This window comes from Hippocampus bargibanti, linkage group LG03, assembly GCF_051943395.1.
Source record: "Hippocampus bargibanti isolate YZ-2025 linkage group LG03, ASM5194339v1, whole genome shotgun sequence".
Taxonomy (NCBI): domain Eukaryota; kingdom Metazoa; phylum Chordata; class Actinopteri; order Syngnathiformes; family Syngnathidae; genus Hippocampus; species Hippocampus bargibanti.
In genome coordinates, this window is record NC_142736.1 from 17,577,577 (window position 1) to 17,590,797 (window position 13,221).

The window sequence follows — 13,221 nt, forward strand, 5'->3', positions numbered from 1 at the left end:
ATTTTCTGCTTTTCAGTCTTCTGACCACTTTCATACACATCTTTGGGTGGGCCTTGTGGTTTGGGAGATGCAATTGCTGGTGTTCCTCTGCACTCTAATCAAATCCAGTTTCGGTGATTGTTTGCATGTGCCTGGGAGATGATGTCATTCATATGTATGACTTCATCCTGGGTTTTCACCGGGCCTGTGAGGTGTGCTGAGCTGTTGTCAAAGTGGAAATGAAAGACTTGTGTTACTCGATCAGTCAGACAACAGAATGACTTAAGAGGTCAATTGATCATGTGTTCTTGGTTTGCACAAGTCTGTAGAAAAAAAGATATAAAATATTGTTTATCATCTCACTTTTTTATCTGTTTCAATAGTGTACTGAATTGGAAAATTGAGGGTTTTCTCAGCAATGTTTAGTCTATTAAAACACATTTGAACTGAATCAATTAATTCCAGTCCGTAAATAATCTTACCGTTTGACCGCACAAGGGGGATGTCACTGATTTTTTTTTTTTTTGGACATTTCAAAAACAGAACATCATCTATTTATGTGAAACAGCCCCCAAAACAACCTTAGTTATCCAAACACTCTAATTCGCAACAACAAACATTAGCACATGCTTTATCGTCAAGATACAGTAATTAAAAATATATACTGTACAAAGGTGTATACTAATTGCGCCATCTTGAGGGTAAAATAATGTAACACTAAACCAAGGTGGAGTGCTTCAGTATTCCAGTAGAAGGCAGAAAAGACCAAATGTTTCTTCAGACGACTAGTCTGCACTGAAGGATCTGGTACTTAATCGCACCAGAAATGTGCAATCGACGAATTCAAATTTCCACCCATCCATTCTCTGTACCTCTTATCTATAAAGCTTAGGTTGGAATAATATAGTGATTTAATTTTAATTAATCTCCCCTAAAAGTGAGCTACCCCTACAATGTTTATTATCTGGCAGTGACGTGGATATATGGCTTTTTTGTGTCCCAAAACGTATTTAAATTTTATTTTGTACCATATCCGGTTTGGGGGAGATTTTATTATTATTTTTTAAGTTTGACCCAAAGTATCAAATAAGATTTTTTAATTGTTCCTATAGCCAATGTAATAGAGACACAATTTGACAGTCATGAATGTTGTATCCCAATACTGCCTGCCAAAGCAAATTGGACTTCATTGAGTCCATCCCAAAGCAGCACCTGTCCTCTTTGTGCTCCGGCTGAATAACACGTTTTCATCAGCACTATACAGTGCAGTCGGATCACTATTGTTTACAATCACTCTGAGTAAATAAAGGATTGTATAATGATACATTAATTCATGAGGTAAAGCTAATTAAGTGAATTTGGTGATTCTTTTGTGCTCTAAAAATGCACAGAGCTGAAAAGGATGAAACAAGTACCAGAGGCAATTGCAAATATTAATATCCAGTGGCGAGTGGTGCACTTCACATCTAGGCCTTCAGTAGTGCTACATATTCAACTATTCAACCCAACCAATAACTATTTTATGACTACGCAATCTTTATTGCTGCCATAGCTGTGACTGTGGCTCATATAAAAAGTGACCACTAGAGGGTAATAAAATATCAGGAAATAACTTGATTTGTATGAAGGTCTGCTAGCAGGCCTTCACGTCACCAACTTCAAATCTGTTTGGTTAAAGCAACAGTTTTATCGACACTTATTTTATGCTACAGGGCACGGCAAACTCATTGTGAAGGTGTCCCATCAGCCAGTGATTCAGATATTTTAGGCCAGCAGAGAAGGCCTTGCAGGTCCTGACGGTCCACCACTATTAATATCATGAATACAAAGACAAGGAGAACATGTAGACATTTAGAGACTCATATTGTGGGTTCACGGTGTTCCGTCTAAGCTTGCCCAAAACAAACGTGAGTCATACCTCTGAAGATGGAGGTCAATGATTTGCTGTGGTGACCCCTTGAAAAGCCGAAAGGAAGACAGTGTTCCCGTCTAAATCTCATTTTTCTAACATCAAACATTTCTAACATCCTAACATCAGTGCGGTGGTTGGGGTGCAGCAAAATAGTGGTACATTACTATGGTCTGGGATTTCACAAACAAACACAAACTATCATGTGTGTGTGTGTGCGTGTGTGTGTGTGTGTGTGTGTGTGTGTGTGTGTGTGTGTGTGTGTGTGTGTGTGTGTGTGTGTGTGTGTGTGTGTGTGTGTGTGTGTGTGTGTGTGTGTGTGTGTGTGTGTGTGTGTGTGTGTGTGTGTGCGCGCGTGCCACAACAGGACAAGATTAAACATCCCCAAACACCACCTGCCTTAGTGCAGCTCGAATCTTCTTCTTTTCCTTTCGGTTTTTCCCTTCAAGGGGTCGCCACAGCGAATCAGTGTCCTCCATCTTTAGAGGTTTGATCCGCATGTTTGTTTTGGCCAAGCGTTTATGTCGGATACCCTTCCTGACACAACCCTCTGTATTTATCCGGGCTTGGGACCGGCACAAGAAGACGTATGTCCCTTTGTGGCTACAGAACAAGCAACTCGCTCAGTAAAAGGCTCCAAACACAAAATGGTCATTGGCAGCTCGAATAAATATTGGAAATGAATAAACCAGAATGAATTATGGGGAAGTCTCTAAAACACAAACAAATAGTGGATCCAAATGAACTACAGTATCTTCCAGAGGTCCACAATCTAAATGCCAACAAGGAAGGTAAAATGCCATAGATTGGCCAATGGACATTGCAACGATGTGTAGTGAAATAATGTGTGTGCTTGCTGATGATTTTGGTGGGGTTAGAATGGATTTATGGCATTTTGTTCATTTCAATAGAAGAAGATAATTTGAGATGCAGCGCAAATGTTTTGAGTTACACAGCTTGGCCTCCCTGTGTGGAGTTTGCATGGGTTTTCTCCGGGTCCTCCGGTTTTCTTTCACCCCCCCCCCCAAAAAAAAACCTCCAAATCGTCCATCGGTGTGAGAGTGACTGTTGTACGTCTTTGTGTGCCCGCAACCAATTCAGGGTGTCCCCCGCCTCGTACCTGAAGACAGCTGAGATAGGCTCCAACACCCCTCGCGACCCTAGAGGAATAAGCGGTACGGAAAATGGATGGATGTTTTGAGTTACACGCAAATTAAATTGTTAAGTCAAGGCACCACTGTAAGTACGGTAAATAGATGAGGAATACGTTCATTACATTTAATTCATACAGTACGATTCATATAGTAGTTGTATACATAGTCATACAAATTATAGATAATAATCAAAAGTGATTGTAAAAAAAAGTAATTTCAGATGCATGGACTAAGGATGTAATTAGAATGTATTTTTGATTCAGTATTATTATTTTCCATAAATGTTGGAATAACTGCTATCAAATTAAATGTAAAATAAGTGTTCAATTGAAATGAGCAAATTAATCTAAATGGTATAGAAAACTATCACAAAAAGCGAACGTTACAAAAAGTAAAACAAAAAAATCGAATTGAGCGATACAGTATACAATAATTTTATTTTCAGAGCGTACCGGAAGTAAATGTAAATTCTTGTCCCTGGTTGGACGCGCTGCTCCTGGTACATCGCTACGTCAACGTGACGACCAATGACGAAGGCGAATTTTAAGGTAGTGCTCCCCGAAACATGTTTGTCCTCTGGGGCTAGCACGCTGAATTCTAACGGGAATGGCAATCTTTCAGTGCCCCGACGCTGTCCTTTTTATATTACCGGCCACCGAAGTCGATCGTTAACATCCACTGAGGTCACAAATTCCACACTATATCCAAAGAAGATGGCGGACTTCTCGCCCGTATTACCGATGCGGGATGGAGGAGCAGGAGGACGATACGGACAACCGATCTTCACTCGGTCCAGGTCCGGTTCCGAGTCTGAGAGCGAACTCTCCCAAAGCCTTGCTCGGACTAAGATACGTTCTTACGGAAGCACTGCGAGCGTCACGGCCTCTTTGGGGGAGAAATTCATAGAGCATCGTGTTGCGGACAGCGATACTCTGCAGGGAATAGCTCTCAAATATGGTGTAACGGTGAGTTTAACTTTGAACTTCCGTATCTCCATCTATATTTTGAAACACAAATGCCCCCCCCACCCTGCACGCATGTACAAGTTCAGATACTTGTGTGAATAAAGGAATGCTAAGCCAGTACTGCTTACAATAAATATAAATATATATTTTTAATAGTTCTTGGCCATCAATGTAAAATGAGTATTTATTGATGGATTACAGACAATCAACAGGACATTTAACCACACCTCAAATGTATTTCATCACTTGCAAACAAACTCTTTCGAGTCAGTTGGTTGACGACGGCAGAGTGATTGGGAAAAAAAAGATAAATAGCTTTAGTGATGATTGACACACCATTTTTTCACCAGACTTTGAATGTGTCACGTTACAGTAAACAAATGTGACGCGGGGTAAGTAGCTTGAAAGGAAACTGAACGCTGGCTGCTTATTATCTTTCAGGTGGTAAATTACAAATTGCATTATACCCTATGTTACGCTATGTTATCACAGAGGGTTTGGGTGATGAATTAAGTAGATAGCAACATATGTTATTTTCACATTGACGTAGTAATCGGTCTAACCTTAATAGTTTACTAAATTACTCAAATACAACCCAAACAAACGTTGGATACTGTCATGCTCTGCTCGTGCTTATACATGGGAAGTTTCGCAACTCCAGCTTGTAGGTTTTAATATGTTAAAGGAAGTACTATAGTTTTCGGAATGTCCAAGGTCACATTAATTGTACACATTAAGACATTTCCTTCTTTGTTTTTGCGATCACCCAATCTTCAAGATGGAGCAAATCAAAAGAGCCAACAAGTTGTTCAGCAACGACTGCATCTTCCTCAAGAATAGCCTCAACATCCCCGTGGCAGTGCCCAAGCGCTCTATTTTTAATGGACTATCTCCAGAAGCTCCTGATGGGGACGGCGAAGCAGCATGTCAGGAGACGGTGACCACCTATGCCATGTCTCAAGAAGTTGAGGGACCGTCGACCCCGCCCTCACCACCGCCTGAAGACTCCAGGGCTCCCCTGACCCAATCAGAGGAGCTCTCTGCCCAAGACTTCTTACAAAGACTGGACTTGCAAATCAAACAGTCAAAAAAGGTTGCGCGCAGGCTGAAAGAAGAGGAAGTAAGGTGAGCTTGAGTACACAATTGCAGTAAGGCAATAGTATGGAGACAGTACAAGCATTTGCAAAAACAAATTTACCGAATATTGCTTCCATTTTCGAGGATTATGAGAACCGCTGACAGTATTAGGAAAATGCAGTGCAGTACATTGCTAATATGCTAACTAGGCTCACTTGAGTAGCGCTTCTCCACCTTGGGTACTCAATGCATTTCATACTTATAAACCTCTTTTACTGACTGATGACGCAGCATTAGGACCAGCTGGGGTTTCAGTATCTTGCTCAAGGACACTCCAACATAGTCGCAATTACTGGGGTTTGAACCCCTAACCCCTGAGTAATAACTATGTAACTGTGTAACTATGTAATAAATATAAAAACCTAAATTAAAATAAATAGTGTCTGACAGAAAGGGATTATTGGAGACCAATTTCTATATTTGACAGATTTAAATGCAGATAATCAGACAATTATTTGAAAACAAAATGAATATGAATAATAAATCAGAGGCATCCTTGTGATACAGTGTTTAGCATGTCAACCTCACAGTGCATATGTACTGGGTTCAATTCCGCTTCCGGCCTCCCTGTGTGTCGAGTTTGCATGTTCTCCCTGGGCCAGCATGGGTTTTCTCCAATTACCGGTCCTGCGGTTTCCTCCCACATTCCAAAAACATGCATGGCAGGCTGATTGAACACTTGAAATTGTCCCTACGTGCGAGCGTAAGCATGGATGGTTGTTCATCTTTATGTGCTCCCTTCACAGTTACAACTAAGGTATGTATTATGTACTGTACTATATACAATACTTTGTCCTTTAGTATTTGTCCACCTTAGGAACTGACAGGACAAAAAAAAGTATGAACTGATGACTTCAGCTTTAAGAAGTTACTTTCAAAACACATTGCCGTTTAACCTCAAATGACATTTCTTCTCCTCCAATAGTTGTTTTGCCATGAAGCGGTGACTTCAAAATTAAAGAAGTTAAAAAAACAAGGATGTCTTTGCAACATGTCAAAACATGCCACCTTTGCCAGAGTTGAATTTGTGAGGAGTCACAACTGTTCAACAGTCAATGAAAAACACATTTGTATTTGTTACTTGCCTCGCACCTTCGCAGCGACAGAAGGGAATTTGGCCGCTGGCACATGAATGTGTATGTATCTTCCATATCTTTAAGAAAAAAGTGCTCAGGCTTAGAAAAAAGCTTTTGACAAGATATGGCGTAGAAACGGAGATGAACCACAATTAACTCATTCACAGACGTGCAAAAATGTGTCCACTCCAATGCTGGAGTGTTTCTCATTTTCACTCAAATTCCAGGACCCACAGAATATTAAGTTTTAGTGCTAGTACATCAACATTTAAAGGACAACCGACGTCTCCGGACAAGTTATGTCCATAATTTGTAAAATCACTTCAAATGACTTCTACTGAGCGTATTTTACAAAGATTCCACCGCATATAGCTATATTTTACGTTTTAAGACTCACGCTGAATATTCAGTAAGTCTTGTTTTTGAGTTGGTGACGAGTCCGTACGTGACGTCACTAAAGGACTGCCCCTGACCGTAAAAAAGACGGTCCTTCCATCACGTCAATGTATTTTGCTGTACTTGTTCGGTCTGGGGACCTCGTGTTGCACCCAAAAGCTGCCAGAAGGCCAGAAGAGGGCGTCCAAGCGCCATATAAGGAATTTATCAGCCTGTGGAAACTGAGGTGGCCACAGGAGGTCGCCATTTTGAGATTTCCCCCCAATGTTGCCTCAAAATGGCACAAATAAATTATTTAATCGATTGCAAACATGTATGCTTTCCTCTTCAGAAGTATTTGCATCATATTCATAACGGGATGTGTAACAAGAAAGCATATTCTCAGAATCTGAAGCCATTGTTTTGATTCTCTGGCAATGCAAGACGTCTTGGCGTGACGTCACGAACTGGGGGCGGGAGTTTCTGAAAATGCCAAATTCGCAGCTCATTTTTTTACAGATTTTGGACACTTTAAGTCATTTTTATTGGTGCTTTGCATTTGACTAAAAATATCATTTTGGGTATTTTATATGCTATAAAACGTTTTTCTGATGTCAGTTAAAAAACAAAAAAAGTGACGTCTGTTGTTTAATGCAGTGTGATAAACCTTAGACTCTCTTCTTTCATCAAAAAAGTTAATTCCTAAATTATATAGGTCTGGAATTATCTGAGCTTGAAATGGCGGCGGCTGTACAAAAAAAATATCGCGCTTTTAACAACAGCTGAATCTTTAAAAAAGCGCTAACATTGATAAAAAGGCAAATGCTGCCTCCTCGTGGGAGGAAAAAACATTGAAGTCTCACCGGAGATTGATCCGCACCCAAACCCAAAACCCGAATTAATTTGGCAATGGCGGTCCACGTCATATTTTCAATTCCTGAATAAATTCGAGAATGGCAGTGAATGAGTTAAGATGCACGTCATTTACCACAATGTTAAGATTCAATGTGAATTTTTTTGGGGACTGTTGATGGCATTTTTTTCAGCAAAAGCGCAGCGGCAATATGCTCCGGCACAACTCGCGGCCCTTGTGAGGATAAGCGATTCTGAAAACGGATGAATGGATTGATATTTTGATTTTAACTCCCAACTCAAAATTAAATGCACAAAAAATACATAAATTCATTTCCTGGTGACATGAGCTCTGACACTGAGCCTGAGACCAAGACAGTTGTTCGATTAGCCTCATACATAATTTAGTCAAGGCGTGCGTGCGCACATGCACATGGACACGCTCACGCTCATGCTCGCACGCACACACACACACACACACACACACACACACACACACACACACACACACACACACACACACACACACACACACACACACACACACACAAGACCTGATGTGTGTTCCCACAGTGGAAAATTTCCATGAAACGTTTGTCTTCTTCATTCGCAGGAGCAGTGAGGAGGACTACACTGCATCCACTACATCATACCAGGAAATATGATGGACCACCATGTTTACCGGAACCTTGCTTGTTTGTTTACCTTCCAGCTTGTTACATTTGCCTTTGTTACATTTTACATTTGCCCATGTTCCATCTGAGGACGTGTCTGCGGTTCGAGGATTGGGCTCGATGCCCATGAGAAATGGCACCAGCGACAGTGTCGCTAACCCCCACCCTTCCACAATCCCCCCAACATTCCCCCCTTCCCTTTGGAGCAAGCATCATCATCACTTATGATGGACAGCTAGAAGTGAAGTACATTTGCCTTTTATTTATTAAGGGTATGCAAGTGTTACATCGTGTATGATTGTTTTCTTTTACAGTTGCACATGGAGACAGACAACATAGGCGGAACATCTTGTATTTGGGTACTATCAATCGATCTGCTGCTGTACTGTATTAGACTGCTCCCAGCTCATCCCTATTTAAAGGACAACCTACGTCACTTTTTTTTGTTTCCTAACTGACATCAGAAAAACGTTTTATAGCATCTAAAATACCCAAAACATGCAGTATGATATTTTTATTCAAATGCAAAACACCAATAAAAATGACTTAAAGTATCCAAAATCTGTAAAAAATTGAGCTGCGAATTGGGCATTTTCAGAAAGTCCCGCCCCCAGTTCGTGACGTCACGCCAAGACGTCTTGCATTGCTGGAGAATCAAAACAATGGCTTCAGATTCGGAGAATATGCTTTCTTGTTACACATCCAGTTATGAATATGATTCAAATAGTTGTGAAGAGGAAAGCATACATGTTTGCAATCGATTAAAGAATTATTCCGTGCCATTATGAGGCAACATTGAGGGCAAATGTCTCACCCAAAAAGAGGCAGAAAATGTCCACTGAGCTCCTGTGAGGAATGAATCAGCCCATTTCCACAGGCTGATAAATTCCTTACATGGAGCTTGGACGCCCACTTCTGGCTCTTTCTGGTGCAACACTAGGTTTTCAGACCAAACAAGCATTGACGTGATGGAAGGACTGCTACAATGTGTCCTTTTTTCAGTCAGGGGCGTTCCTTCAGTGACGTCACGTACGGACTCGTCACCAACTCAAAAACAAGACTTTCGGAATATTCAGCACGAGTCTTAAAACGTAAAATATAGCTATATGCGGTGGAATCTTTGTAAAATACGCTCAGTAGCAGTCATTTGAAGCCATTTTACAAATTATGGACACAACTTGCCCGCAGACGTCGGTTGTCCTTTAACTCCCAGTAAAAAAAACAACAACAAAAAAAGAGGTAATTGATGGCGGTCTTTAGACTTATTCTATTATCTCCATAAAATCATTTCCCTCAAGATTAGAAGGGAAACGTATCTATTTTTGGAGTGCGTTATTTATGTGTTTGGACATGTTTTTATGTGCTTTAATATTTGACTTTTATTGTCTGGCCAGAATAAAGATGTACATACACTGAACAAACATCTAAATCAGATGCTTAGTTTTTTCTCGATTTGCTTATGAGCTGAACACTAATAACAGATTTTTTTTTCAACTCCTACATACACAAAAGCACACATAAAATATTTCTCTCAAATATTGTTCCCAAATCTGTCCCTGTCAGAGAGCATTTAGTCTTTGCTGGGATAATCACATGTATGGTGAATCAAGATGATGATTAGCCAGTGGAAGCCTTGGCATGCCTTCAATAAAATTCACAATGAAAAGTCAACTGTCAACTGGAAGCTAAGCGTTTATTGCCGCAATGTATATACGTACATGTATTGTCGAGTGCATTTTTAATGGATATGTCCTGAAGACGGTTTGGCCACTATTCTATGAAATTTAGGTTTGTAAGATGTTGCAATGATAAACAGATACTTGCCACTGGTGACTTTAGAAGAGAGTATGTGTTGTGATTGTGGAAAAGTTTATGACATGAATCAAGAATGAACGCTGTTTCTGACGGTTCAATGTGCAATTGTAATTTATTTGGGGCATCCGCGTATATAGGGAAGTAGGGTAGTGTTGTGACAATGTTGACAGCAAATCACTCAGACACACAATGCCGTACATGCTGTCGACCGTCTGCCTCATCCGCCTGGTTCACTCTAAATTACAACTGAAGTGAGTACCTCTGCTAAGTGTCAGATCCGATAGTGACTATTTGTCCACTCAAGTCTGCTTCTTCCGTGACGACAAACTGGAGATGGGGCTCCCTCAAAAGTGACTTTCGGCTGTGTTATAAAATTGAACATTTGTGAGTGTTCTTTTACAGTGGGCAGCCGTAGACATACCTGCGCTATCTCGTCAACATGGCACATCAATAAACTGGATCTCAGCTCACCAAACTCAGATTTAGACAGATTTGACAAGCATTCGAGTTCAGTTCATGTGAAATGGCGGCAAAAACAAAAGCATTATATTTATATTGTTGTACAGTGTATTAAAACTTGATGTGTTGTCATCACAATGCATCTCCTTGCATGTGTAATATTTTGAGTTGACTCGTATTACCATTATTACGTTATTAAGCACACTTGCAAAGAAAAGACCGTGTTTTAATTGTTGTCACACAGAAAAGGGCAAAGGCACATATTTACAGTTTGAAATACCTCATCTTGTGTGTCGCCTCGATGAAAATGTTAATTTACAGGCCCGTGAAGAGGAATGATTGGTGAACTGTCCACCTGTGGCCTTCAGCGTTATTACAGCAGATACAAATTTCATGCACAAATATATTTTTGCTGGTGAAAAACAGGAAGAAAATAATAGTATGTCACAAAACTGAAAAAGCTGACAGATTTGCATATACATACTGTATTGGTCTGAATATAAGAGGTGTTTTTTGCATTGAAATAAGACTGGTAAAAGTCGAGGTCGTTTTATAATCAGGGTTGAAACATTATACCCATTCAACAAGCTCGATGGCGCCAGATACAATTGAAGCGAATGCTGAACTTGACTCCATAGACCAAAGCGAAGAAAATAGAGGAAGATAATAGAAGAGAAGAAGTTATGATGCAAACTTCAAGATGATAGAGATAAATGAGGCAGAGTCTTCAAACAATTGCAAAGCGGCTGTGAAATATGGTGTCACGGAGTGTCATGTCTGGAGATGGAGAGCTCAAAAATCACCTAAAAATGCTCAGTCAGAGAAAAGCTTTCTGTCGTCCTCGCAGCGGCTGCTTTGAAGAACTTGTTCGACTTCACTTTGATGGTTAATGCACTAATTGCATTTTTTTTTGTTTTATCACAATCTTCTTCTTTTCCTTTCGGCTTTTCCCTTCAGGGGTCGCCACAGCGAATCAATGTCCTCCATCTATCCTGGTTTTGTGCATCCTCTACTCTCACACCAGCTACCTTCATGTCCTCTTTGACCACATCCATAAACCTCCTCTTCGGTCTTCCTCTCGGTCTCCTGCCTGCCAGTTCAAGGCTCAGCATCCTTCTCCCGATATAGTCACTCTCTCTCCTCTGGACATGTCCAAACCATCTCAGTCTGGCCTCTCTGGCTTTCTCTCCAAAGCCTCTAATATGAGTTGTCCCTCTAATGTACTCATTCCTGATCCTATCCAACCTGGTCACTCCCAAAGAAAACCTCAACATCTTCAGCTCTGCTACCTCCAGCTCTGCTTCCTGTCTTTTCTTCAGTGGCACTGTCTCCAGTCCAAACATCATGGCTGGTCTGACCACTATTTTATACAATTTTCCTTTCATCCTAGCTGAAACCCTTCTATCACACATCACACCTGACATTTTTCTCCAGCCACTCCAGCCTGCCTGGACACGCTTCTTCACCTCTTTTCCACACTCTCCATTGCTCTGGACAGTTGACCCCAAGTACTTAAAATCCTCCACCTTCTTTATCTCTTCTCCCTGTAGCATCACTCTTGCACTTGGATCCCTCTCATTCACACATATATTCCGTCTTGCTGCGACTGATCTTCATTCCTCTCCTTTCCAGGGCATATCTCCACATCTCTAGTTTCTCCGCCACCTGTTCCCTGTTCTCGCTACAGATCACAATGTCATCTGCAAACATCATGGTCCAAGGAGATTCTTGTCTAACATCGTCTGTCAGCCTGTCCATCACCATAGCAAACAAGAAGGGGCTCAGAGCTGACCCCTGGTGGAGTCCCACCTCCACCTTGAATTCCTCAGTCATACCGACAGCACACCTCAACTGTCTTACAGTCACAATAGATTGGTTTATTTACAGTACATTTCAGAAGCCATTCATTTATGGATGTGATTGCATTTTAATTTACATATTTAAATGTTCAGACATTAAGATTTGAATGAGGCAAAATAACATACATTTTCTGTTAAGTATATTGTTATAATCATTTGTTTCAGATGTACTGTAAATATTTTCTCAATAAAAAAAATCATTTTTTAAACGAGTGTTGAAAAAAGGGGGTTGTCTTATCATCAGGCCATCTTATATTCGGGCCAATACAGTGTATATAATATGTGTGTGTGTGTGTGTGTGTGTGTGTGTGTGTGTGTGTGCGTGTGTGTGTGTGTGCGCGTGTGTGTGTATATATATATATATATATATATATATATATATATATATATATATATACACACACACACACACACACACACACACACACACACACATATACAGTAAAGTCTTGTTATATCGATATCGGATATATCGATAGTCCCGGTTATATCGATACTATTTCTATGCACGCACGGAGAAAATTACATGCAAACAGGGTCGGATATATCGATAGTCCCGGTTATATCGATATTTTTTCGGACTCCCTTGAATATCGATATAACGAGACTTTACTGTATATACACACACACACACACACACACACACACACACACACACACACACACACACACACACACACACACACACACACACACACACACACATATATATACAGTAAAGTCTCGTTATATCGATATTCAAGGGAGTCCAAAAAAATATCGATATAACCGGGACTATCGATATATCCGACCCTGTTTGCATGTAATTCTCTCTGTGCGTGCATAGAAATAGTATCGATATAACCGGGACTATCGATATATCCGATATCGATATAACGAGACTTTACTGTGTATATATATATATATATATATATATATATATATATATATATATATATATATATATATATATATATATATATATATA

At 40.3% G+C, this 13,221-nt stretch overlaps 1 protein-coding gene and 1 long non-coding RNA gene across 2 annotated transcripts; one reads left to right on the plus strand and one right to left on the minus strand.

The window, feature by feature from the left end:
• Positions 1 to 66: 66 nt before the first annotated feature.
• Positions 67 to 3,635, minus strand: LOC148900544 (uncharacterized). Its single transcript, XR_016114468.1, has 3 exons — positions 3,495 to 3,635; positions 3,009 to 3,048; positions 67 to 201 (listed from the first exon to the last, which is right to left on the minus strand). It is a non-coding gene; the product is annotated as an uncharacterized LOC148900544 (long non-coding RNA).
• lysmd2 (LysM, putative peptidoglycan-binding, domain containing 2) lies at positions 3,520 to 12,603 on the plus strand. The gene is made up of 3 exons (XM_088992343.1): positions 3,520 to 4,007; positions 4,786 to 5,132; positions 8,061 to 12,603. Exons 1-3 carry the CDS (start codon positions 3,570 to 3,572, stop codon positions 8,110 to 8,112), a joined length of 837 nt encoding a protein of 278 aa, XP_088848469.1. The 5' UTR covers positions 3,520 to 3,569; the 3' UTR covers positions 8,113 to 12,603.
• The last annotated feature ends 618 nt before the right edge of the window (positions 12,604 to 13,221 follow it).